The following is a 27,871-nucleotide window of genomic DNA, read 5'->3' as shown; positions in this document are numbered from 1 at the left end:
AGATCCCAGACATTCAGTTAAAACCCCATAAAAGCCATATCTCAGGATAAAGGACCATACTCTGGAAATATAAAACATAAATAGACCAAACCAGCAAAAAACTAAATAAGGCCCTAACAGAATAAAAGTGAAGAGCTGGTGGGATGCCTGGATGGCTCAGTCAGCTAACTGTCTGACTCTTGATTTCAGGCCAGGTCTTGATCTCACAGTATAGTGCGTTAAGCCTCACACTGAGCTCCATACCAGGCCTGGAGCCTACTTTTAAAAAAAAAGAAAATAAAAAGTGAAGAGCTGGTAATTTAGCCACTTGTGAGAACAGAATCCAACATCTTTCGAAGGAAGATAATTCACAGACTCTATAACATTTCATCAGAACACATTTAAAAATGACTAGACATGCAAAGAAGCAAGAAATTAGCCACTAATTAAAAGATCAAATAGTCAATGGAAGTGGATCCAGAAGTGATCCAAAGAGTGGCATTTGAAGGACTTCAAAATTACTGTGATGAATATTAAAGAAAAAAGATGAAAAAAGAAAAAAAGAATAAAAAGGTAGCATACTGTTAGGAGGAATTAAAATCCATCCCAAAAAGGATAAACAAAGAAAATAAAACCTAGGCATGTATTATTCAAACTGTTAAAAAATAAAAGAAAGAAGTTTTTGTACATAACCAAAAAAAAAAAAAAAAAAGCCATGGTACCTCTAAGCATGGTTTCTCAACCTTGGCACTACTGATACTTTGAATCATATGATACTTTTTTGCTGTTCTGTGCATTGTAGGAACATCAGTAGCATGCACCCCACTCTAGGTTGAGACAACCAAAATGTAACCAAACATTACCAAATGTCCCCTTGTATGGGGGGATAAAATCACTCCCGGCTGAGAACCACTGCTCTAAGAAACAATAAAAACATTATTTACTTCTCAACAAAAACAATGAGAGCAAGAAGATAACAGAATGACATCATGACATATTTAAAAAGCAAAACTAACAGGAGTTCTATTTTCCATTGAAAATAGTGCTCTAGGGCACCTGGGTGGCTTAGATCATTAAGTGTCTCCCTTCGGCTCAGGTCACGATCCTGGATCATGTTGTCCAGGATCCTGGATGGAGTTCGCCAGGGAGCCTGCTTCTCCCTCTGCCTCTGCTTCTCTCTCAATCTCTCATGAATAAATAAAATCTTTTAAAAAAGAAAAAAAAATAGTGTTCTAAAGTGAAAGCAAAATACACTCTCAAACTAAGAAAAGCTAAGAGAATTCCTCACTGGCAGACAAGAAATACTATAAGACATGTTCTTCAGCTTAAAGGAAACAATTCTAGAGGGAAGCACAAAAATGTCGGCAAGAATCAACAGCTCCAGAAACGGTAAATATGTGGTCAAAAACAAAACTACTGACTGTTTTCAACAACACTAACAATGTCTTACAGGATTTATAACACAAATGGAAATAAAATACATACAAAAACATAGCAAAATAAGGGAGACTGAATAATATAAAAATACTGTGAAGTTCTTGAATTGTTCAGGACATAATAAAAGTACTAATTTATGGTACATTATCATTAGGATGTATTTTGTCATTTTTTCAGTAAGGACTTAAAAGAGTGACACTAAGAGATATAATGTAAAAACTAACAAAGGAAATTAAATAATAAAAATATTCTTAATACTGAAAAGAATGGACAGGAATAAAGAAATAATTTTTTTTTTTTTAAAGGAACAAATGGAGAAAGAAAACAAAAAGCAACATGGCAAATTGTAATCACATTAAATGTAATGGATACATACTCCAAAATACAAAGATGGTCAGACTGGATTAAAAAATAAGATACAAAAGATATAACTATATACTGTCTGAAAGAAAACACTTTATTTTAAGATTTTATTTATTTATTTATGAGAGAGAGAGAGCGCGCACAAGCAGAGGGAGTGGCAAGCAGAAGGGGAAGGAGAAGCAGATTCCCTGTTCACTAAGGAGCCTGATGTGGGACTCAATCCCAGGACCCTGGGATCATGACCTGAGATGAAGGCAGCTGCTTACCGTCTGAGCCATCCAGGCGTCCCAAAACACTTTAAATATAAAGACCCAGGAAGGTTAAAAATAAAAGGATAGGAACAGATGTACCACGAAAACACTAATGAAGAGAAAGCTGATATGGCAACATAAGTAACAGATAACATTAAGGCAAAAAGTATTATGCGACATAGAAGGGAATATCTCATTTTGACAAAATGGTCTATTTAATTCAAAGCCATAAGAATGATAAATTATATTCACTTAAAAACATAGCTTCAAAATATATAAAGTAAAAACTGACAGAACTAAAAGGAGAAAGAGCCCATTCATAATGTTGTTTGGTTTAAATAATAGTATGTATAAATCTAAACACACCTTTCTAACTTACAAAACAGATAAAAATCAGTAAGAATACAGAATATCTGAACCAACCCAATTAATCAAATTGACGTAATTAACAAAAAATATTACAACTGACAAATGCAGAATACATATTCTTTTCAAATATACACGGCCCATTTGCCAGCATAGACCACATTCTGGGCCATAAAGTAAATCTCAACAAATTTACAAGGAATGAAAAAATTCAGCGTATCTACTCTGACCACTGTGACTTCATGTGACACCCAGTAACAAAAAAATTAGACAATCTCCAAACTTTTAAGAGACACATTAAGTGTGTGAAGCACCACACTTTCAAATAACCCTTTAGGTCAAAAACAATGCAAATTAGAAAATATTCTGAGTTGAATGATAACTTGGATGTTTGCTAAAACAACATATAGCTTAATAGAAAAATTGAAAATCAACACTCAAAGCTTCCAACTTAAAACATTAGGTAATGAAGAGCAAATAATGAAGCAAATAATAACAGATGTTAATGAAATAGAAAATAAGAATTTAAGATGATTTGAGCAAAGCCAAAAGTTGGTTCTTTGAAAAAAATTAACGAAACTAGTAAACTTCTACCGAGACTGAACAAGAAAAAACAAGTGAAAATACAAACTATGAAACAAAGAATTATAAGGAGACATCATTATGAATCCAACAGAAATTAATATGAGGATATTATCAATAATCAAAATTTTAAATGAAATGGAGAAATTTCTTGAAAAAGACTACTCATCAAAAACTGCCAAAAGGAAGAAACAGAAAATCTGAAGAGTGGTATTATCTAGTAAAGAAACTGAGCTGTAATTAAAAACCTTCCTACAAAGAAAACTCCAGGTCCAGTTGGTTTTGCTGGTAAATTTTACCAAATAATTATGGAAGAAATAATATAAGATCAGCGTTACACAAAATCATCCAGAAAATTAAAAAAAGAATATTTCCCAGTTCACATCAAGCTAGCATAACCCTGATAACAAAATCTGCCAAGTACATTGTGTGAAAATAACATTATAGTCTAATATAGACACAAAAATCATAAATGAAATATTAACAAATAAAATCTGGACACAAATAAAAAAAAATAATGCATTATTACCAAGTGGGATTTATTCCAGGAACACGAGGTTGGTTTGCTATTTGAAAAATCAATCTAATTCACCACATTAGCAAAATAAAGGAGAAAACTATACAATCATTACAATAAATGCAGAAAAAGCATTTGATAAAAATTCAATACCCATTTATAATAAAAACACTTTAGAAAACCAGGAATAGAAGGAAAATTTTTTTTTTTTTTTTTTTTTTTAAATTAAAGTAGGCTCTGTGCCCAGCATGGAGCCCAACACAGGGCTTGAACTCACAAGCTTGAGATCAAGACCTGAGCAGAGATCAAGAGTCAGATGCTTAACTGAGAGAGCCACTCAGGCCCCCCAAAAGGAAACTTTCATAATCTGATAAAAGATAACTTCAAAAAAACTATGCTAATATTATAGTCACTAGTAAAACTTTGGATATCTCCCCCTAAGACTGAAAACAAGAAAAAGATATGTCTACCACCACTATTTCTCTTCAAACTGTACTGGAGGCTCTAGCTTTTGTGGTAAGGCAGAAAAAAACAAACAAACAAACAAAATACACACACACACACACACATACATACATACACACACACACACACATACACACACATAAACACACACAAAAACAATGGGGAAAAAAGGAAACTTTTTATTTGCAGGTGACATGATTATGTTCAAAAAAACCTAAAGACTCCACATGCAACTAGAATTAGTGAATTTTTGCAAGACCCTGAATGTAATATCAGTTAACAAAAATTAATATGTGAGCAAAGAGAAAACGAAATTTTAAAATAAATAACACTTGAAATACCATCAAAAACTTTAAATACCTAAGAATAAATTTAACAAAAATGTGTAAGATTTATATCTTGAAAACCATCAAATTTGCTGAGGGAAATTTTATTTTATTCAAGTTTTTAAAGATTTTATTTATTTATTTGACAGAGAGATAGAAAGCATAAGTAGGCAGAGCAGCAGGCAGAGGAAGGAGAAGCAGCTCCCTGCTCAGCAGGGAGCCCAATTCAGGGCTGGATCCCAGGACCCTGGGATCATGACCTGAGCCGAGAGAGATGCTTAACCAACTGAGATACCCAGGTGCCCCTGCTAAGGGAAATTTTAAAAAAGACCTCAGTAAAGAAATATCCTATGTACATGGATTAGAAAACTCAACAATGTTAACATACCCATTTTCTCCATATTTATTTATAGATTCAATAAAATGCCAAGCACAATAAAGGCAACTTTTGTGGGGATGGAAATGATACATTCATTCTAAGATTATGGTCCATATACACAATGGAGTATTATGCCTCCATCAGAAAGGATGAATACCCAACTTTTCTATCAACATGGACAGGACTGGAGGAGATTATGCTGAGTGAAATAAGTCAAGCAGAGAGAGTCAATTATCATATGGTTTCACTTACTTGTGGAGCATAAGGAATAACATGGAGGCCACTGGAAAATGGAGAGGAGAAGGGAGTTGGGGGAAACTGGAGGGGGAGCAGAACCATGAGAGACTGTGGACTCTGAGAAACAAACTGAGGGTTTTGGAAGGGAGGGGTATTGAGGGTTGGGTGAGCCTGGTGGTGAGTATTAAGTAAGGCACGTATTGCATGGAGCACTGGGTGTGGTGCATAAACAATGAATTCTGGAACACTGAAAAGAAATAAAATTAAATTAAATTTTTAAAAAAAGAAATCAAAGGCCCCAGAATGAAAGTAATCTTAAAGGAAACCAAAGTTGAGTACTTACTACAGATGTTAAGAACTTAACAGCACAGCTACTGTATTAAAGACACTGTAGTTTTAGCTGAAAGAGACACAGAGAATGTGTCCAGAATGTCCAGAATTAGCCCAACACATGTAGTCACCTGATTTACAACAAAGGAGCCACTGCAATTTAGTGAGTCTTGATAAATGATGCTGAAGCAACCAAGTATCTGTCGAGGAAAAAAAATGAATCCTGACTCTTAACCTCCATCATACATAAAAATTAACCTGAATAGGTTCATAGGCCTAAGTGTAAAAGCTAAAATTATAACAATTCTAGGGGAAAAAAAATAGGAAAAATATCTATGACCTGAGACAGGCAAAGACTTTTTAGGCAAGATTTTTTTTTAAAGTAGTAATCATAAAAAAGAGACAGAGAGAGAGAGGAAACGGACTTCGTCAAAATTAAAAAAATGTCTGTTCATCAAGACACCCTTTAGAAAATGAAAAGGTAAGCCAAACACAGGAAGAAAAAAAATACATATATACAACCAAAATACATAAAAAACTACAAATTGATAAGAAAAAAACAAAATACCATTTCTAAAAATTGGGTCAAAATGTAACAGACCCAAAGATACAAGAAGAGTCAATAAGTACACGAAAAGGTACACTAGTCATCAGAAAGTGCAAATTAAAACCATAATGAATTACTACTTCACACCCAATGAAATGTTTACAACTAAAAGGATTAATGTTACCAAATGCTAATCGGGACGTAGAGCAACTTAAATTCTCATAAACTGCTGGTGGAGGTGGTCCAATCCAGCTGGAAAACTGTGTGCCAGATTCTTATGATGTTCAGTATACACCTAGCATTTAAGCCAGCAATTCCATTCATAGACATGTACCCAAAAGAAATGAAAACAGATGCACACAAAGATGAACACAAAGACTGCACACAAATGTTCATGGCGGCTTTTGTCACACTAGCCACAAACTGGAAATAATCCAAATTCATCAACAAATGAATAGATAAGCAGAAGGTTTTCAAATGGCTTTACACAGATCCATCAGAGGAATCACTACCTACAGCAGCTATAGCCTTATAAAACGTATTTCTTAAATAATAAGACTTGAAAGTTGAAATCACTCCTTGATCCATGGGCTGCAGAATGGATGCTGTGTTAGCAGGCACAAAAACAACATTAATCTCAATGGAGACATTGGAGCTCCTGGGCGACCAGGTACATTGTCAATGAGCATAACCATGTTGTCAACAGATGTACTGTCATCCAGGCTCTGTTGTTCTATTTACAGAGCACAGGCAGAGTAGATTTAGCGTAATTCTTCAGGGCCCTGGGATTATCTGTGTAGTAAATGAGCACTAGCTTCAACTTCAAGTCACCAGCTACATTAGCCCCTCACAAGAGAGTCAGCCAATTTTTTGAAGTGTTGAAGCCAGGCACACTTCTCTCTAGCTATGCAAGTCCTAGATGGCCTCTTCTTCCAAAAGAAGGCTGTTTTGTCTATTTTGAAAATCTGTTGTTTAGTGCAGCCGCCTTCATTCATGATCTCAGCAAGATCTCCTGGAGCACTTGCTGCAGCTTCTGTATCAGCACTTGTGTCACCTTATACTTTTATGTTAAGGAGACGGCTTCTTCCCTTAAGCCTCAGAAACCACCCCTGCCAGCTTCACACTTCTCTTCTGCAGCTTGCTCACCTCTCTCAGCCTTCACAGAATGACAGAGTTAGGGACTTGCTCTCCACTAGGGTTTGGCTTAAGGGAATTTGTGGCTGGTGTGGTCAATCCAGACCAAACTTTCTCCATATCAGCAGTGAGTCTGTTTGCTTTCTTATTATCCATGTGTTCACTGGAGTAACACTTTTAATTTCCTTCAAAAATGTGGCTGTTTGGCACAAGAAGCCTAGCTTTCAGCCTATCTCAGTTTTCAGCATGCCTTTTTTTTTTAAAAGATTTATTTATTTATTTATTTGACAGAGAGAGAGAGAGAGAGAGAGAGAGATCAATCACAAGTAGTAAGAGAGGCAGGAGGAGGGAGGGGGGAAGCAGGCTCCTGCTGAGCAGAGAGTCTGATGCAGGGCTCGATCCTAGAACCCCGAGACCATGACCTGAGCCGAAGGCAGAGTCTTAACCCACTGAGCCCCCCAGGCGCCCCTCAGCATGCCTTCTTTACTAAACTGAATCATTCCTTGTTTTTGATCTAAAGGGAGACTTGTGACTTATCCTCTCACTTGAACACTTAAATGGCTTGGAGGGTCATTAACTGGCTTAATTTAAATACTGTTGTGTCTCAGGGAATATGGAGATTCAAGAAGAGGGAGAGAAATGGCCAGTGATTAGAACAGCAGAACACATACAACATTTGTCAATTAAGTTTGTGGTCATATGTGGCTGCAGTTTGCAGAGCCCCCTAAAACAATCACAATAGTAACATCAAGTATTATTGACCACAGATCACCATAACAATAAAGAAAAAGTTTGAAATATTTTAACAATTGCCAAAATTTGACTCAGACACAAAGTGAGCAAATGCTGTTGGAAAAATGATAATAATAGACTTGGCTCAATGCAGGGTGGCCAAAAACTTGTAATTTGTCAAAAAATTAAATATCTGCAAAGTGCAATAAAGCAAAGTACAATAAAACAAGGTATGATTGTACATGCTGAAAAAAAAGTGGGAGACGGGGCACCTGGGTGGCTCAGTGGGTTAAGTGTCTCCATATAGCTCAGGTCACGATCCCAGAGTCCTGGGATCAAGCCCCATGTCAAGCTACTCCCTCAGCAGGAAGCCTGCTTCTCCCTCTCTCTCTGCCTGCTACCGCCCATTTGTGCTCTCTCTCTGTCAAATAAATAAATAAAATCTTAAAAAAAAAAAATAGGTGTCACACAGTTGCACTATTGCAGTGATAAAATTATGCCCCTCACCAAAACTGAAACTCATTAACTTCTTCATGTGCCTACTACTTTCAGGGTACTTTCAGCAGTGGAAATAAAACAATGAACAAAATCATCTGTCCTCACAAACCTTATACTATAGTAAGGGAAAAGATGTGAGATGCTCATGACATATATGAAAGTGCTACAGCAAAAAAATGAAGCCAGTGAAGCTGTGCATGAGGAGGGGATGCGCTTGATACTCCGTACAGAATGGTCACAGAAGGCCTCACTGAGAACATGACCTATGAAAAACAGGGCCTGAAGAAACTGAAGGACTAAGCCATGCGACTATCTGGGGAAACAGTGTTTCACCAAGAAATAACAGTAAGTACAAAGTCTCTAGGGTTAGAGCATGATTGACATGTTTGAGAAACAGGCAAACAGGTGCCTGGAGCAGAATAAACGAGGGACAGAAAAGTGGGAGAGAAGTCAGAAAGGGACAGTGGACTGCCACTGAGGGGAGAGGACTTTGGCTTTTGCTCCAAATGAGATGGGATACCACCTCTGGACAATATTAAGTATGATCTGACTTCTTAAAGGACCACTTTTTAAAGGATCACTTTGGTTGCTGGCCTCAGAAGAACTATCAGACGGCAAAAGCAGAAATAAGAAGACCACTTCTTCAGAGGGGCACTTGGGTGGCTCAGTGGGTTAAAGCCTCTGCCTTCGGCTCAGGTCATGATCTCAGGGTCCTGGGATCAAGCCCCACATCGGGCTCTCTGCTCAGTGGGAAGCCTGCTTCCCCTTCTCTCTCTGCCTGCCTCTCTGCCTACTTGTGATCTCTGTCAAATAAATGAATAAAATCTTAAAAAAAAAAAAAAAAAAAAAGGAAGACCACCAGAAAGTGACCACAGAAGTCCAAGCTGACACTGGCTTGGGTAGGATAATATGGGCAGGGTGATGAAAAGCTTCAGTTTCAGGAAGTCTGTTAATGATAAAGGCAACAGGATTTATTGATGGAATGACAGATTAAGTGTGAAAGGAAAGAGTCAGGGATGACTTCAAGGTTTTTGGTCTGGGCAAATGAAAGGACAGAGCTGCCATTTAACAAGATGAGAAGACTGTGGGAACAATACATTTGGAGTAGGGGACTGCAGGCAGCATAGAAAAATCAAGAATTCCTTTGAAGAGGTCCAAGCAGAGATGTGAGGTAAGCAGCTGGATATATGAGTGTGGAGTTCTGGGGTGAGATCTAACTGAAGATATAAATTTGAAAGCCATGAATGGACATACGGTATTTAAAACCATGAGACTACTGCAATTCATACACCTTAAGTATGAGCTATGTGAAAATATTAATTCCAAAATGGATACTTAAACTAAATTGGTAACCTTTCTTTCACTCCCATCACTCCTATAAATTTAATTTAAAGAAAGCTGGTATTATAATGCCTAATAGCATTCATCATAGATGCTCAAATTTTGGGAGTGAATTACAGACCTTCAGAATAACTGTGACTCCATGAGGTACAGGAAAATCTTGCCCATTTGTTAACTATACAATAACCTTACTTCTTCAGAATGCAGCCAAGAATCAAGAATCAAGAATCAAAATAGGTTTCTGGGTAGACATGGTCATGAAATCCATGCGATTAACTCCATGGATTTCATTATTTAGTAAAAGTCCCTGCAAATGCTCTTCTGATCCAAAACATGCAAACAGCAGTCTAAGACCGTTTGGTTAAACAGGCAGAGGCCCACGAAAGCACAAATTCTTATTAACACCTTAGGACATCAATCTATAATATAAGTGAAGACAATATAAATGCAGGTAAAATACATATAATAATAATGACAACAATCTTTTTTTAGGTTCCTTTGTTCCAGGTATTATGCTGGGTATCTTTTAGTATAACTTTTCATTTCTAATCCTTAAAACAATCCCTGAAAGTATCAATATTATTATTCCCACTTTTCAAATGGGGAATAGAGGCCAGAAAGATTTAATATTTTGATCACAGTCACATCACAAGTAGAAGAGCTGGGATTAGAACCCAGTTGTGCTTGAATCCAAAGCCAGTATGCTCTAAACTATACCATAAGAAAAGGTATATTCTACATTCTTTTATAAGACGCTAAGGGAATTATCATCTAAAATGTTTAAATTCTGGGACACCTGGGTGGTTCTATTGGTTAAGCATCTGCCTTCAGCTCAGGTCGTGATTCCAGGGTCCTGGGATCAAGTCCCCCATCAGGCTCCTTGCTCAGTGGGAAGCCTGCCTCTCCCCGCTGCTTATGTTCTCTCTCTCACTCTCTCTGACAAATAAATAAGTAAAATCATAAATAAATAAATAAATAAATAAATAAATAAATAAATAAATAAAATGTTTAAATTCTAAACTTGGAATAAGAACCTGGAGAAAAATTCGTACCTTGATGGGGATAAATCAAAGCAGTACACTCTCAATTTGTAAAAATGACATTGATGTAGACTGGCTGCTACACAAAAACACAGAAAGAGTATTTTCTTATTTAGATCAAGAATGATGTTCCACTTAGACAAAAATATTCTAAATAGTTTTGTTCGACACCAGCACTTCTGAAGAACATTATTTTATTTTAAAGATTTTATTTATTTATTTATTTATTTATTTATCAGAGAAAGAGAGAGTGTGTGTGCACAAGCTGGGGGAGAGGCAGGCAGAGGGAGAAGCAGGCTCCCCACTGAGCAGGCAGTCCAAGGTGGGACTCAATTTCAGGACCCCGAGATCATGACCTGAGCTGAAGGCAGACACTTAACAGACTAAGCTATCCAGGCATCCCTGAATGTCAGTCTTTTATCTGAAAAATCTCTGGAATTATTTCCAATACTCTTTTATTTCAGTTGAGAATATTAAAGTTTTTAAAATCATCATGTCTTAAAATGGCAATAACAGATAAGAAACAAAATTGACAAACACCACAAATGTCTTCTATTTTAGTCATAAAATTAAACAACTTCTTTCATCAATCCTAAATCAGATGTCAAACAAGTACTGAAATTGACTAGCCTAAATTTCATCCCTACTAATTTTGCAAATAAGGTACAATAGCACTTTAGAGATGACAAATGTCCACCATAAAACAATTACAAGGCAAACAGAGGGAGAAAGAAATGATAAAATCCATCCCAAATCCACAAACAATGCTTCTTACCCTGCCACACCCACTTTAATGAACAATTAAACAGCCCATTCCTTTTGGGAGGAGGTGGGAAAGAGGTGAGTTCTATCATTCCAAGGCCTCCCTTTAAGTTATCAAAAGGTCTATGAACCCAAAGATACTGATCACTTCTCTTCAACAAACGTGTGCTTGCTTTGTGACAGTCCCTTCCACCTAGCAGGGAAGTCATTATACTTTCAGTACCAGCTAAGAAAAAAATAAGCCTTGAGATTCAATTTTACTGTCTCAGGAAAAATCAAACAACTAATAAAACCCTTTCTAGACACAAAAACTGCTAACAGACACATGAAAAAATGCTCAACATCACTAGGCATCAGGGAAACGCAAATGAAAATCACAATGAGACACCACTTCACACTGGTCAGAATGGCTAAAATTAAGAACTCAGGAAACAAAAGATGTTGGCGAGGATGCAGAGAAAGGGGAACCCTCTTATATTGTTGGTGGGGATGCAAACTGGTGCAGCTACAGGGGAAGACAGTATGAAGTTTCCTCAAAAAGTTAAAAATAGAACTACCCTATGACCCAGCAATTGCAGTAAATTAGGTATTTATCCGAAGTATACAAACATATTGATTTGAAGGGGCACAGGCACCCTGATGTTTATAGCAGCAATGTCCACCACAGCCAAACTATGGAAAGAGCCCAGAAGTCCATCAACAGATGAATGGATAAAGAATATGTGAGATACACACACACACACACACACACACACACACACACACACACACAGGAATATTACTCAGCCATCAAAAAGAATGAAATCTTGCCATTTGCAACAATGTGGCTAGAACTAGAGGATATTATGCTAAGCGAAATAAGTCAGTCAGAGAAAGATAAACACCATATGATTTCACTCATATGTGGAATTTAAGAAACAAAAGAGATGAATATAGGGGGAGGGAAGGAAAAATAAAATAAGAGGAAAACAGAGAGGGAGGCAAACCATAAGAGACTCTTAACTACAGGGAACAAACTGAGGGTTGATGGAGGTGGGGTGGATGGGTAGGAGGATGGGGTAACTGGTTGATGGCCATGAAGGAGGACACTTGATGTAATAAGCAGCACTGAATGTTATATGCAACTGATGAATCACTGAATTCTACCTCTGAAACTAATTATATAATATATGTTAATTAAGTTGAATTTAAATTTAAAAATTTTTTAAATTTCTTTCTAAAGACATGACTCCATCCTTTCTCACAGACTGCAAAATCTAACTGGTGAAAGATTTTAAAATAAGAAAAGCAAAAACTGTAATTGTAAGAATCAGAGACTCTCAGAGTTTCTTAATCTAGGAAATAGCATCCTTTTAGGCTTCTGTTTAGGGAAATGACTAACCAGGCCAATTTCTAGAATGTCATAACAGGCAAGTTCAGAGGATTAAACCTGATCATTTTCAGGGCATAACCCAATGAAATAAATGTGTGATTCTATTGGAAGAAACCTCTTTACATTTCAGAACCATTGTACTGTACCTCCAAAACTATCCCAACAGCTAAGGAATCATATACTTAAGGAGATGGGCACCTATTATCTAAACACAGTACCTTCATAATAAAAGTTCCTGATTGACTTGCACAATTAAAACTAAAAATAATTGAAGATACTGTTTGGTAAAATATGCCTTTTAATATCCCTTTGGGAGACCAAACTCACTTTACCATCATGCTAAGAAATAAAGCTACATTTCTGAGCTGTATAAAGTACCAGCAATTAACCTATTTCACATGGCACACCATCTTATACATGCTGAGTAAATAAGATTAAGAATTAATGGGTTAATAAATAACAGCCATAGATACAATTATAGATAAGCGTGTACACGTGGGTTAGTATACACATATGTATACATGCATATGTTACCCAGCTCTGTCCACTGAGAGCTAGCAATGACATCTCAGTAACAATGATCATACCTAGCTCCAGATCCTGATCCTAAATACCATTCTCCAATAAAAGGAACTCCTTGAAAAAATGGATGATTCTAGGGGTAGGACAGGAAAAATAAAAGATGAAGCTGGAGGATCTTTGTAGTACCCAATAGTAAGTGCTCAAATCTGCATTTTAACTTTTGTTTTTCATGATGAGACTTTCTGTTAAGTAAAGGAAGAAAATATTATTACCATCAGATTGTCCATAAGTGATAAATGACTGTTGTCACTTCCTTTCTTTTACCCAAAATATCCAACCCTACATTCTCTAATCCCCAAAGGTTCACAGAGTAAAGAGGGGACTCATATATAAGGCCAGAGCAATTACAGGTTAGTCACAAAATTAAATCATACCGTGCAAAATTCAAGCTTTTTACCAGTTCATCTAATATGCGGTTATTTTTTAGGTCCGGCTCTGTGACTGTCTAGAAAGGAAAAACAACAGATGGAAAAAGGTCAGAAATAATAAAATAACTTGTCATAATCTTGTTTTGAAAATGTGTGACCCAACCTCCTGAGACACTCCATCCCACTAAGTCTTCCAGGAAAGCCTCAAAATAAAGTTCATTTATCTCATACTAATATGGAATTTTAAAACAGTGAATCAGCATCTGCTGACTGAAAGTCTGATAAAAGTTCTCCACAGCCTCTGATAAAATCGTATACGCTCTGTACCAACTAAGATAAAACCTAACATGAGCAAGAATCGTTATTCAAAATACCATCCCAAAAAATTTCTCCTGAAAAAACAGAACAGAGATGTTCTTTTAAGTGACCACATAGGGAGAGGCATTAGGTGCTACAAGAAAGGTAAAAACAAGGTTGGTGTTGAGGAATGCAACAGAAAAATGACAGATTCCGTAGTTATTTGGCATGAATGGTATTCAGTTCATCTCCTTAATAATATCATCTTGGCTATAGCAAGACACCAACTTGTAAAGAGATTAAACTTGGGAGCCAAACTGCATCATTTCTAATGTAGGGAAATAGTTCAGAGAAGTTCAATGACATCTTAACACCATGTACCTACCAGAGGCACCAAACTAGAACCCAAACCCTTCAATTAGTCCCAGTATCCTTTCTATTAGACCTCACTGCCTCTTCTTTTTTCTTTATTCCTATTTATGTTTACTTGCCCTTTTTACCTACCTTTTTGCCTACTTGAAATGCTTCAGAAACTAACATCAAATTTCCTACTGTTTTCCATGAAGGTCTAATTTGGGAAAGAAGTAAGGGACCGTTATGAGGCACGTGGGTGGCTCAGACAGTTAAGCGCCTGACTCTTGATTTCAGCTCAGGTCATGATCTCAGGATTGTGAAACCGAGCCCTGGGTCAGGCTCCTTGCTCACTGTGGAGTTTGCTTGAATTTCTCTTCTTCTCCCTCTGCTCCTTCCCCCACTCCCTCCCTCCCTCTTTCTTTTACTAAAATAAATAAATAAATGAAATCTTTTTTAAAAAAGAAGAAGAAGTAAGGAACCAGTTAGGCTGGGCTCGACCCAATGGCCATGAATCTTTGGCTTCCACACACATACTTAAATACCAACTCTATGCAAATGAATAATCCTACCATCAGATTTTCTACCCAGGGTGAAAAATTATAAAACATGAGAAGCCATTATACATAGATCATAAGACTTAAAAGTGCTACATCCTGATCTTAGAATTAGTTTCTACTTCCTAAAATACATTTAGGTTTTGAAATCTTTATGAAAAATTGAACAAAGCCCAAGTCTCTATTTATGTGTTTTAGAGGTTCTTTCTGAAAATGTCCTTTATGTAGCTTAATTCAATAATTATACCTCTTCCCTTGAGCTTTTGTGTATACATGATACAGAAATTTGCACCAATCAATTAAGTTTACACAAAAAAAACAGGAAAGAAAAACTTACCACACAACAAGTTGGGCATTGTGTTTTATAGGACAGGAATTTTCTTATGCAAAGAGAACAGTCTGCAAAAAAACAAATGCAACATAATAAATTAGTTAAGCTATATTAATAACATAGGAATCTGACTTCTAACAAAATCTGACTTAAGCCCTAGAACATTTCCATCATCTAAGGCATATCATTATAATCTCAAAATTCTAACACCTCTACTCTACCTATGCATACTTGCAAAAGTGATAAAGCAACATTTTTAGGACAGGGAAAGATATCAAATAATAATAATTGTGAGTCCCTAAGATATCACAACTCCATAAAATGTAGGAGACATATGTGTAAGACCTGGGATGGATACTGTATATACATGTCAGATATCCCTATGCCTAACATCTAAAATATAAATTTTTAAGTAAGATATACACATGTTAAAAAATAATATATACCTAGGTTGTCAATTAGGGATTTCTATATCCTAACTCTACAAATGATGTCGAACACCCCACATATAACAAGTACTTTGTGGCAAGCACTCAGAAAAGAAAAATATATAAGGGAAGGTTCTTGACCTCAAGGAGCTAACAAAGTAGTGAGGTAATTTCAGTACCATTCATTGTAATAAATCCTAAGGATTTAAGCAAGAAATTGTCATTAACTAAATTCTTCACACCCAAGGCAGTATAAAATGATCTCCCAAAGCGGGGGAAAATGTGACTAAATAGAATGCTCCCTTAATGGTAGCTAATCTGCTATCAGTCCAAATTCAGCTTAGTGAAGGGGCCTCACTGAAAAGGAGTCAGTTCAGTTAAAGAGGAGGAGACAGTATGATTTTGGGTATAGATAACCAGGAAATGAACAAGTCCTGGCAGCCTCAACAAGAGCATCCAGGAGGAAAAATGAAAGAACACGTTAAAAGAGAAGATAAAATAGGCAATGGGTTAAGTTTTGTGGGGAAGCAAAGATGAATAAAGGGGAAATTCCAGTTTACAGGTTTACAGGTAAGGAGTTAGAAAGTCATCACCCCATCTCCATCTAATAACAAGTAAAAAGACTGAAAAATCAGCTCTTCCTAGCTCCATCAGAGAAGTGAGGTTACCGGACAAGCTGTTGCTCCAAAATTAGAGAGTCAGAAAGGCTGGACACAGAGAATCAGAACTTACCAGAGCAGAAACCTCCACAAGAACCAGAGAAAAAGCCTCTGCTAGAACCAGTGCTGGGGCGGGAAAACCTGAATTGTAATTGGCAAATCACTGGAAGCTCAGCAGGGTGGAGTCTGAGAGTTAAAAACTCCAGAGGATCCAAGATAATAGGGTAGGCCCACACATACATGAATTTTAGCTCCAAGGGTTCTACCCAGTACTCAAAGTGACAACCTGCAAAATCCCATTGTCCTTCTGCAGGGGGAAGGGGAAAGTAATCATTCTGCCATACATCAGAGCACTCTGTTCTTCTTAACAAGGCCTGCCCTCAAAAGAAACTTTACCGGACCCAAGTCTCTAGGGGTATTATCAGAGCCCAGCTAACCTCAGGAAGGGAAATAAGCAACTCCAGCTACCTCTACTCATCCTGTCCCACCAAGGGGAAGAACAAACTTGAAGTTTGTTGTAAAGTTCACAGTCCAGGGCACAGGCTCACTAAATGATAGATATCATCATAGAACTACAGAACACGGCACTTCTGACATCTCATGGCCACGTTACTTTATAAAGGTCTATTTATTACAGTTCCATTTCCCTAGTACATCATGACTGGTTATTAGGAAAAAACTACAAGGCATACTAAAAAGCAAGACATAGCTTGAAGAAACTGTACTCATCAGAATCATAGCCAAATATGGCACAAAAGCTGGAATTAAAAAACCAGGAATTTAAAACAACTGGACAAAGTTGATGACACGGAAGAACAGATGGGTAATGTAAGCAGAGAGATGGGAATTCTAAGAAAGAATCAAAAAGAAATGCTAGAGATGAAAAACACTGCAAACAGAATGACGAGTACCTCTGATGGTATCAGTAGACTGGACACAGCTTAGGGAAAAATCACTGCACTTGAGAATATCTCAATAGAAACACAAAGGTGAAAAGAAAAAGACTGAAAAAAACCAGAACAATATTTAAGAACATTTTTGAAGCAGAACATTATACAAGGTGTGATATACATGTAACAGCAATACCAAAAGGAGAAGAAAGATGGGGAAAAAAACAAATATTTGAAGCAATAATGACTGAGAATTCCCCCCAAACAGTCAGAAAGCAAACCAGAGATCCAGAAAGCCAAGAGAACATCAAGCAGGAAAAATGCCAAAAAAAAAACTCACAAAACCCTACAACCTGGTATATCATATTTGAGCTGCAAGAAATCAAAGATAAAGAAAATAATCTTGAAAAGAAGCTGGGGCGGGGGGGTGGGGTGGGGGGGGCAGACACCTTAGCTATAGATAACCAAAGAAAAGAATTAAATCCAACTTCTCAGAAACCATGCAAGCAAGAAGATAATGGAGTATTGAAAGAAAAGACCCACCACCAACCTACAATTTTATGTCCTGTGAAATAATCCTTTAAAGGTAAAAGAGAAACAGACCTGCTCGGACAAGTGAAAATGGAGGACTTTGCTCCCAGTAGACCTGCATCACAAGAAATGCTTTAAAAAGTTCTTCAGAGGGGCACCTGGGTGGCTCAGTGGGTTAAAGCCTCAGCCTTCGGCTCGGCTCATGATCCCAGGGTCCTGGGATCGAGCCCCACATCAGGCTCTCTGCTCAGCAGGGAGCCTGCTTCCCTTCCTCTCTTTCTCTGCCCGCCTCTCTGCCTACTTGTGATCTCTGCCTGTCAAATAAATAAATAAAATCTTAAAAAAAAAAAAAAGTTCTTCAGAGAGAAGGAAAACAAGTCAGAAACCTAGATCTATATAAACAAAGGAAAAGCACTGGAGAAGGAAGAAATATAGGTAGAATAAAAACTTTTATTTTTCTTATTCTTAATTGATCTAACAGGTAACAGTGTCTTCAGTTTCTTCATATATTTATTATATTCACATATATATATAAACATACACACATATTTTCATTCTTATGTGCGCTTATGTATAAATGGAATGAATGACATCAATGATACAAAGTACTGGAGAGAGGAATTAGATGTAATCTGCTCTGGCTGCCACAACAAAATACCATATGCTGGTGCCTTAAAGAAAATAAACTTACTTTCTCACAGTTCTGGAGGCTAGAAGTTTGATATCAAGATGCCAATATGATCGGTTTGTGGTAAGGACTCTCTTCTTGGCTTGTAGATGGCTGCCTACTCACAGTGTCCTCTCTTGGAAGAGGGGAGAGAACAAGCTATATATGTCTCTTCTTTTAAGGGCACTAATTCCCTCATCAGGCCCCCACCTTCATGGCCACAACTAAATCTAAATAACTCCCAAATACTCCCAAATACACCAGGGATTAGGGCTTATGAATTCTGGGAGGGACACAGTTCAGTCCACAGCATTCTGCTCCTTGCCCCCTGAAAATCCATGCCCTTCTCCTGTGCAAAATGCATTCATTCCATACCATCAGTCCCAAAAGTCTTTAATTCATTCCAACACTGACTCTAAAGTCTATAAAGTCCAAAATATCACCTAAATCAGATATAACTGAAACATGAGCTATGATTCATTCCGAGGCAAAATTTCTCCCCAGATTCATTCTCTTGACTATCAGTGTTATTCCCTTCACAGTATAAAAAAAATCTCCTAAGCAATGCTGTAAATCAAGAATTCCCAAACCCAGTTATTTATCTGAATCACCCGGGAGAGATTATTGTTGGTTTTAATTTAGTTTCCCAGGCCCTACCCCCAGTCATATGTATTCAATGCATTTGGGCCAGTAAATTGCATCCATAATATGTGATTCTGATTGAACAACAATTTTTTTTTAATTAGCATGGTTTTTGCTACTGCATTTAACTATATAAAGTTGCCATTTTTCAGTAAATCAAAAAAAGAACAAATACTGGCAATTTCATGTGGTTTAATGTAACACTGTGCATTACTATGTGCTCTGTTTTAAGCATGTTTTATGTACTAACTTTTTTGATCCTTACAACAACCCTGAGGTTGGTACTAATATCAGTCCTATTTTACAATAAGTAAAATGCAGTTCAGGGTTCACCCAATTCAAGCAAGATCACAAAGGAAATAGGTGACAAAGGCAAGTACCAAAGCTCATGCTCTTAACCTATTAATTATTTAAAACATATACAATTTGTTTATAAAACACACTTATTATATATACCTATAGAATACAAATAAGTATTATTTCACTAACAGGATCACATGTCCCAGAGTATCATAATGAGACTACTACTTTCTCTTCTGCATAATCTTGTATGTGTTTTATTTCACATAAAGAGAACCAAACACAGGCCCAAAGTAGATCAAGCTCTTGGCTTACTTTCAGTCTACTAGTTTACTACCAAATATGTACTGGTGAACTGCAGACCAGCATAATGCATTCTCTAGTGAGCAACTATGATATTCCAATCAAAGTTAGAGCTGTTGAAGAGCTCTGGACTATGTATTCCTCAGTGGCTTTATTTAAATCACTTGTGAAGTCTATTTTTCCTCCCAAAATCCCACTATGAGCTCTAATTCTGTGGATAGGGTGGAGAAGGGTAGAATAAAACAGTGATGTAATGGGTAGCTTTACAGGTGCCTGGGTGGCTCAGTTGGTTAAGCATCAGACTCTTGATTTTGGCTCAGGTCATGACGGCAGAATCGTGGGATCAAGCCCCATGTCAGGCTCCAAGCTCACAGGGAGTCAGTTGAGATTCTTTCCCTCTCCCTCTGCCCCTCCCCAGCTCACATCCTCTCTCTCTCTAATAAATAAATCTTTTAAAAAATGGGGGGCGGGGGGGTAGCTTCACAGAAACATCCAAGCCTTGGGGAAGGAAGCATTTCTAATCTCAAACAGGATACCGCCAGCTGCTAGCTTTCAAATATCAAAAGAGGAGTATGGAAGATGGTGGAGAAGTAGCAGGCTGAGACTACATCAGGTAGCAGGAAATCAGCTAGATAGCTTATCAATCCATTGCAAACACCTACAAATCCAACAGGAGATCAAAGAGAAGAAGAACAGCAATTCTAGAAACAGAAAATCGACCACTTTCTGAAAGGTAGGAGCGGCAGAGAAGTGAATCCAAAGTGACGGGAAGATAGACCACGGGGGGAGGGGCCGGATCCCGGGAAGCAGCGGAGCAACCCAGCACAAAATCAGGACTTTTAAAAGTCTGCTCCACAGAGGGACATCGCTCCAGAGGCTAAACCGGGGTGAAGCCCACGCGGAGTCAGCGTGGCCCCAGGTCCCACAGGGTCACAGAAGGATCGGGGTGTCTGAGTGTCACAGAGCTCACAGGTATTAGAGCGGGTAAGCCGGCTACAGAGACAGAGCCGAGGTGTGAGCTCTCAGCTCTGGGTTACCTTGATCCAGTCACAGGCTGGGTGAGCTCAGAGCGCAGCCGGAGGCTGGGGAGACGGGAGTGATTGAGCGCTTTTCTGAGGGCGCACTGAGGAGTGGGGCCCTGAGCTCTCGGCTCCTCCAGCCGGAGACTGGAAGGCCACCATTTTCATTCCCGTCCTCCGGAACTCTACGGAAAGCGGAAAGCGTTCAGGGGACAAAAGCTCCTGAAAGCAAACCCCAGCAGATTACTTAGCCCGGCCCCTTGGCCCCTTGTAAGGGCAATGCAATTCCGCCTCGGGCAAAGACACGTGAGAATCACTACAACAGGCCCCTCCCCCAGAAGATCAACAAGAAATCTAGCCAAGACCAAGTTCACTTACCAAGGAGAGCAGCGGAATCCCAGAGGAGGAGAAAGCAAAGTATGGAACTCATGGCTTTCTCCCCGTGAGTCTTTAGTCTTTCAGTTAATTTAATTTTTTTAATTTTATTTTTTTTTCTTCTGCTAAATTTTTTTTTAACTTTCACCCTTGTCTTTTCTAACGTTTTTTAACTAGTTTCTCTTAACAATACCTTTCATAAAAAAATAAAAATAATAATCTTTTTCAAACCTTCATTATTACAGTCATATTTTATCCTTCATTGTACTTAACTTTATATTTTGTATACACATAGGGTTTTTTCTTGTAAAAAATTTGGGGTACAACTTCTTCTAATAGGTCAAAATATACCCTAAATTTAGCTCTGGGCTTGTTCTAGTCTCCAGCCCGAGCAAATTCTCTCCACTTTCTTTTTCTTTATTCTCCCAACCTACTTTATCAACTCCTTTTTTATAAATTAAAAAAAAATCTTTTTTCATCTTTACAGGCATATTCCATCCCTTCATTGTGTTTATCCTCATATACATTTTTCATTCTTTAAAATTTTGGGAGGTAGTTTCTTCAAAGAGACCAAAATACTCCCAAAATTAAGTGGGTGACCCTGTTCTGGTCACCGGTCTAATATATATATATATTTTTTTTTCTTTTTTATATTTTTTCTTTGTTTGTTTTCTTTTTTAAAATTTTTTTTTTCTGAACTTCTTTTTATCCCCTTTCTCCCCTCCACGATTTGGGGTCTCTTCTGATTTGGTTAATGCGCATTTTCCTGGGGTCTTTGCCACCCTTTTAGTATTTTATTTGTTCCTTCATATACTCCTATCTGGACAAAATGACAAGGCAGAAAAACTCACCACAAAAAAAAGAACAAGAGGTAGTACCAAAGGCCAGGGACCTAATCAATACAGACGTTGGTAATATGTCAGATGTAGAGTTCAGAATGACGATTCTCAAGGTTCTAGATGGGCTCGAAAAAGGCATGGAAGATATTAGAGAAACCCTCTCTGGAGAGAGAAACCCTCTCCCTTTCTGGAGAAATAAAAGAACTGAAATCTAACCTAGTTGAAATCAAAAAAAGTACTAATGAGCTGCAATAAAAAATGGAGGCTCTTACTGCTAGGATAAATGAGGCAGGAGAGGGAATTAGTGATACAGAAGACCAAATGACAGACAATAAAGAAGCTGAGCAAAAGAGGGACAAACAGCTACTGGACCACGAGGGGAGAATTCGAGAGATAAGTGACACCATAAGACGAAACAACATTAGAATAATTGGGATTCCAGAAGAAGAAGAAAGAGAGAGGGGAGCGGAAGGTATACAGGAGACAATTATTGTAGAGAATTTCCCTAATATGGCAAAGGGAACAAGCATCAAAATCCAGGAGGCACAGACAAACCCCCTCAAAATCAACAAGAATAGGTCCACATCCTGTCACCTAATAGTAAAATTTACAAGTCTTAGCGACAAAGAGAAAATCCTGAAAGCAGCCCGGGAAAAGAAGTCTGTAACATACAATGGTAAAAATATTAAATTGGCAGCAGACTTATCCACAGAGACCTGGCAGGCCAGAAAGAACTGGCATGATATATTCAGAGCACTAAATGAGAAAAACATGCAGCCGAGAATACTATATCCAACTAGGCTATCATTGAAAATAGAAGGAGAGATAAAAAGCTTCCAGGACAAACAAAAACTGAAAGAATTTGCAAACACCAAACCAAGCCTACAGGAAATATTGAAAGGGGTCCTCTAAGCAAAGAGAGAGCCTAAAAGTAGTAGATCAGAAAGAAACAGAGACAATATACAGTAACAGTCACCTTACAGGCAATAAAATGGCAATAAATTCATATCTCTCAATAGTTACCCTGAATGTTAATGGGCTAAATGCCCCAATCAAAAGACAGGGGGTATCAGAATGGATAAAAAAACAAAACCCATCAATATGTTGACTACAAGAAACTCATTTTAGACCCGAAGACACCTCCAGATTTAAAGTGAGGCGGTGGAAAACAATTTACCATGCTAATGGACATCAGAAGAAAGCTGGGTGGCAACCCTTATATCAAATCAATTAGATTTTAAGCCAAAGACTATAATAAGAGATGAGGAAGGAAACTATATCATACTCAAAGGGTCTGTCCAACAAGAAGATCTAACAATTTTAAATATCTATGCCCCTAACGTGGGAGCAGCCAACTATATAAACCAAATAACAAAATCAAAGAAACACATCAACAATAATACAATAATAGTAGGGGACTTTTTTTTTTAAGTATTTTTTTTAAGACTTTATCTATTTATTTGACAGAGAGAAATCAGAAGTAGGCAGAGAGGCAGGCGGAGAGAAAGGAGGAAGCAGGCTTCCGTTGAGCAGAGAGCCCAATGTGGGGCTCGATCCCAAGACCCTGAGATCATGACCTGAGCCGAAGACAGAGGCTTAAACCACTGAGCCACCCAGGCGCCCCGATAGTAGGGGACTTTAACACTCCCCTCACTGAAATGGACAGATCATCCAAGCAAAAGATCAACAAGGAAATAAAGGCCTTAAATGACACACTGGACCAGATGGACATCACAGATATATTCAGAACATTTCATCCCAAAGCAACAGAATACACATTCTTCTCTAGTGTACATGGAACATTCTCCAGAATAGATCACATACTGGGTCATAAATCAGGTCTCAACCACTATCAAAAGATTGGGATCATTCCCTGCATATTTTCAGACCACAATGCTCTGAAGCTAGAACTCAATCACAAGAGGAAATTTGGAAAGAACCCAAATACATGGAGACTAAACAGCATCCTTCTAAAGAATGAATGGGTCAACCAGGAAATTAAAGAAGAATTGAAAAAATTCATGGGAACAAATGATAATGAAAACAAGACGGTTCAAAATCTGTGGGACACAGTAAAGGCAGTCCTGAGAGGAAAATATATAGCGGTACAAGCCTTTCTCAAGAAACAAGAAAGGTCTCAAATACACAACCTAACCCTACACCTAAAGGAGCTGGAGAAAGAACAAGAAAGAAAGCCTAAACCCAGCAGGAGAAGAGAAATAAAGATCAGAGCAGAAATCAATGAAATAGAAACCAAAAAAAACCCCAATAGAACAAATCAACGAAACTAGGAGCTGGTTCTTTGAAAGAATTAATAAGATTGATAAACCCCTGGCCAGACTTATCAAAAAGAAAAGAGAAAGGACCCAAATAAATAAAATCATGAATGAAAGAGGAGAGATCACAACCAACACCAAAGAAATACAAACAATTATAAGAACATACTATGAGCAACTCTATGCCAACAAATTTGACAACCTGGAAGAAATGGATGCATTCCTAGAGACATATAAACTACAACTGAACCAGGAAGAAATAGAAAACCTGAACAGACCCATAACCAGTAAGGATATTAAAACAGTCATCAAAAATCTCCAAACAAACAAAAGCCCAGGGCCAGACGGCTTCCCAGGGGAATTCTACCAAACACTTAAAGAAGAATTAATTCCTACTCTCCTGAAACTGTTCCAAAAAACAGAAATGGAAGGAAAACTTCCAAACTCATTTTATGAGGCCAGCATCACCTTGATCCCAAAACCAGACAAGGATCCCATCAAAAAAGAGAATTACAGACCAATATCCTTGATGAACACAGATGCGAAAATTCTCACCAAAATACTAGCCAATAGGATTCAACAGTACATTAAAAGGATTATTCACCACGACCAAGTGGGATTTATTCCAGGGCTGCAAGGTTGGTTCAACATCTTCAAATCAATCAATGTGATTAAAAATAATAATAATAATACATTAATAAAAGAAAATACATTAATAAAATTAATTAAAATTAATAATAATTATTAAAATTAATTAAAAATAATAAAAGAAAGTACATTAATAAAAGAAAGAACAAGAAACATATGATACTCTCAATAGATGCTGAAAAAGCATTTGACAAAGTACAGCATCCCTTCCTGATCAAAACTCTTCAAAGTGTAGGGATAGAGGGCACATACCTCAATATTATTAAAGCCATCTATGAAAAACCCACCGCAAATATCATTCTCAATGGAGAAAAACTGAAAGCTTTTCCACTAAGGTCAGGAACACGGCAGGGATGTCCGTTATCACCACTGCTGTTCAACATAGTACTAGAAGTCTTAGCCTCAGCAATCAGACAACAAAAAGAAATTAAAGGCATCCAAATCAGCAAAGAAGAAGTCAAACTATCACTCTTTGCAGATGATATGATACTATATGTGGAAAACCCAAAAGACTCCACTCCAAAACTGCTAGAACTTGTACAGGAATTTAGTAAAGTGTCAGGATATAAAATCAATGCACAGAAATCAGTTGCATTTCTCTACACCAACAACAAGACAGAAGAAAGAGAAATTAAGGAGTCAATCCCATTTACAATTGCACCCAAAACTGTAAGATACCAAGGAATAAACCCAACCAAAGAGGCTAAGAATCTATACTCAGAAAACTATAAAGTACTCATGAAAGAAATTGAGGAAGACACAAAGAAATGGAAAAATGTTCCATGCTCCTCAATTGGAAGAACAAATATTGTGAAAATGTCTATGCTACCTAAAGCAATCTACACATTTAATGCAATCCCTATCAAAATCCCACCCATTTTTTTTTCAAAGAAATGGAACAAATAATCCTAAAATTTATATGGAACCAGAAAAGACCTTGAATAGTCAAAGGAATATTGAAAAAGAAAGCCAAAGTTGGTGGCATCACAATTCCGGACTTTAAGCTCTATTACAAAGCTGTCATCATCAAGACAGTACGGTACTGGCACAAAAACAGACACGTAGATCAATGGAACAGAATAGAGAGCCCAGAAATAGACCATCAACTCTATGGTCAACTAATCTTCAACAAAGCAGGAAAGAATGTCCAATGGAAAAAAGACAGCCTCTTCAATAATGGTGTTGGGAAAATTGGACAGCCACATGCAGAAAAATGAAATTGGACCATTTTCTTACATCACACACGAAAATAGACTCAAAATGGATGAAGGACCTCAATGTGAGGCAGGAATCCATCAAAATCCTTGAGAAGAACACAGGCAGCAACCTTTTCGACCTCAGCCGCAGCAACTTATTCCTAGGAACATCGCCAAAGGCAAGGGAAACCAGGGCAAAAATGAACTATTGGGACTTCATCAAGATCAAAAGCTTTTGCACAGCAAAGGAAACAGTTAACAAAACCAAAAGACAACTGACAGAATGGGAGAAGATATTTGCAAACGACATATCAGATAAAGGGCTAGTGTCCAAAATCTATAAAGAACTTATCAAACTCAACACCCAAAGAACAAATAATCCAATCAAGAAATGGGCAGAGGACATGAACAGACATTTCTGCAAAGAAGACATCCAGATGGCCAACAGACACATGAAAAAGTGCACAACATCACTCGGCATCGGGGAAATACAAATCAAAACCACAATGAGATACCACCTCACACCAGTCAGAATGACTAAAATTAACAAGTCAGGAACTGACAGATGGTGGTGAGGATGCAGAGAAAGGGGAACCCTCCTACACTGCTGGTGGGAATGCAAGCTGGTGCAACCACTCTGGAAAACAGCATGGAGGTTTCTCAAAAAGTTGAAAATAGAACTACCCTATGACCCAGCAATTGCACTACTGGGTATTACCCTAAAGATACAAATGTAGTGATCCAAAGGGGCACGTGCACCTGAATGTTTATAGCAGCAATGTCTACAATAGCCAAACTATGGAAAGAACCTAAATGTCCATCAACAGATGAATGGATAAAGAAGATTTGGTACACAAATGGAATATTATGCAGCCATCAAAAGAAATGAAATCTTGCCATTTGCGACGACATGGATGGAACTAGAGGGTATCATGCTTAGTGAAATAAGTCAATCGGAGAAAGACAACTATCATATGACCTCCCTGATATGAGGAAGTGGAGATGCAACATGGGGGGCTTGGGGGGGTAGCAAAAGAATAAATGAAACAAGATGGGATCGGGAGGGAGACAAACCATCAATGACTCTTAATCTCACAAAACAAACTGAGGGTTGCTGGGGGCAGAGGGGGGAGGGAGAGGGGGGTGTGGTTATGGACATTGGGGAGGGTATGTGCTATGGTGAGTGCTGTGAAGTGTGTAAACCTGGCAATTCACAGACCTGTACCCCTGGGGATAAAAACACATTATATGTTTATATAAAAATTAAAAAAATTTTAAAAATATATCAAAAGAGCCTAGCATCCTAACAGTAAAAAACAAATTTCTATAAGTTAAACCACTTATTTTTGTGTGTGATCTTAAAGCTTGTATGAGAAAATGAACCATTTCAAAAATAGTTCTCAAGTGTCAAGTTAAAATAAGAAAATCTAGTTCCCAGTTTGAAAGGAATAGGTCCTGGAAAGCTGAGAAAGCTGGTCTCTGCCTCCAGTTCTAGGGTTAAATGACCAGCTAGCTGCTAAGAGAGAACCATCCCTCCTGACAAGCAGCACTCCAGCATTCCCATACATGCAGTTCTGCATAACTGTATGTCCCATCCGTATGTGCAGCTATCACTCTTCTCCCATCTTGCTCACAGTGCTGCCTCATAAGAATATAAAAGAAGAAAAACACAGTATCTGGGTCACCAATTCTAGTCGATCCAGAACAACAGCAGAACATGATTGCCCTACCTAGTTCCTATTAAGTTCTATGGGCTTTTGTGTCATTAAAACAATACTACAGACCACAGAGCAACTTCTGGTCTTGCAGGAACTGTAACAAATGTGTTTGGTAGCAAAGGCCTATCAAATCATGAGAGGTACAATATGAAAAATAAGTGCTCATAAAATAATTACTGAAAGTACCCTCCACTGACTTCCTCTTAAATAAAAAATGACATCAGTGACAACTGTAA

At 37.7% G+C, this 27,871-nt stretch overlaps 1 protein-coding gene across 1 annotated transcript in view; it reads right to left on the bottom strand.

The window, feature by feature from the left end:
* The window catches only part of RAD18 (RAD18 E3 ubiquitin protein ligase), a 109,231-nt gene that overhangs the window by 66,001 nt on the left and 15,359 nt on the right, over positions 1-27,871 (bottom strand). Inside the window, exons 3-4 of the mRNA XM_080809864.1 lie at positions 15,151-15,212; positions 13,615-13,685 (exon numbers count right to left, since the gene is read on the bottom strand). Coding sequence (XP_080665990.1) covers positions 13,615-13,685; positions 15,151-15,212 — 133 coding nt within the window. The remainder of the gene's footprint in view (positions 1-13,614; positions 13,686-15,150; positions 15,213-27,871) is intronic.

The sequence above is a fragment of the Martes martes genome (genome assembly GCF_963455335.1).
Source record: "Martes martes genome assembly, chromosome: 1".
In the NCBI taxonomy this organism is placed as follows: Eukaryota; Metazoa; Chordata; class Mammalia; order Carnivora; family Mustelidae; genus Martes; species Martes martes.
The sequence above is the reverse complement of the archived record's forward strand: the minus strand, read 5'-3'. Positions and strand labels throughout refer to the sequence as shown.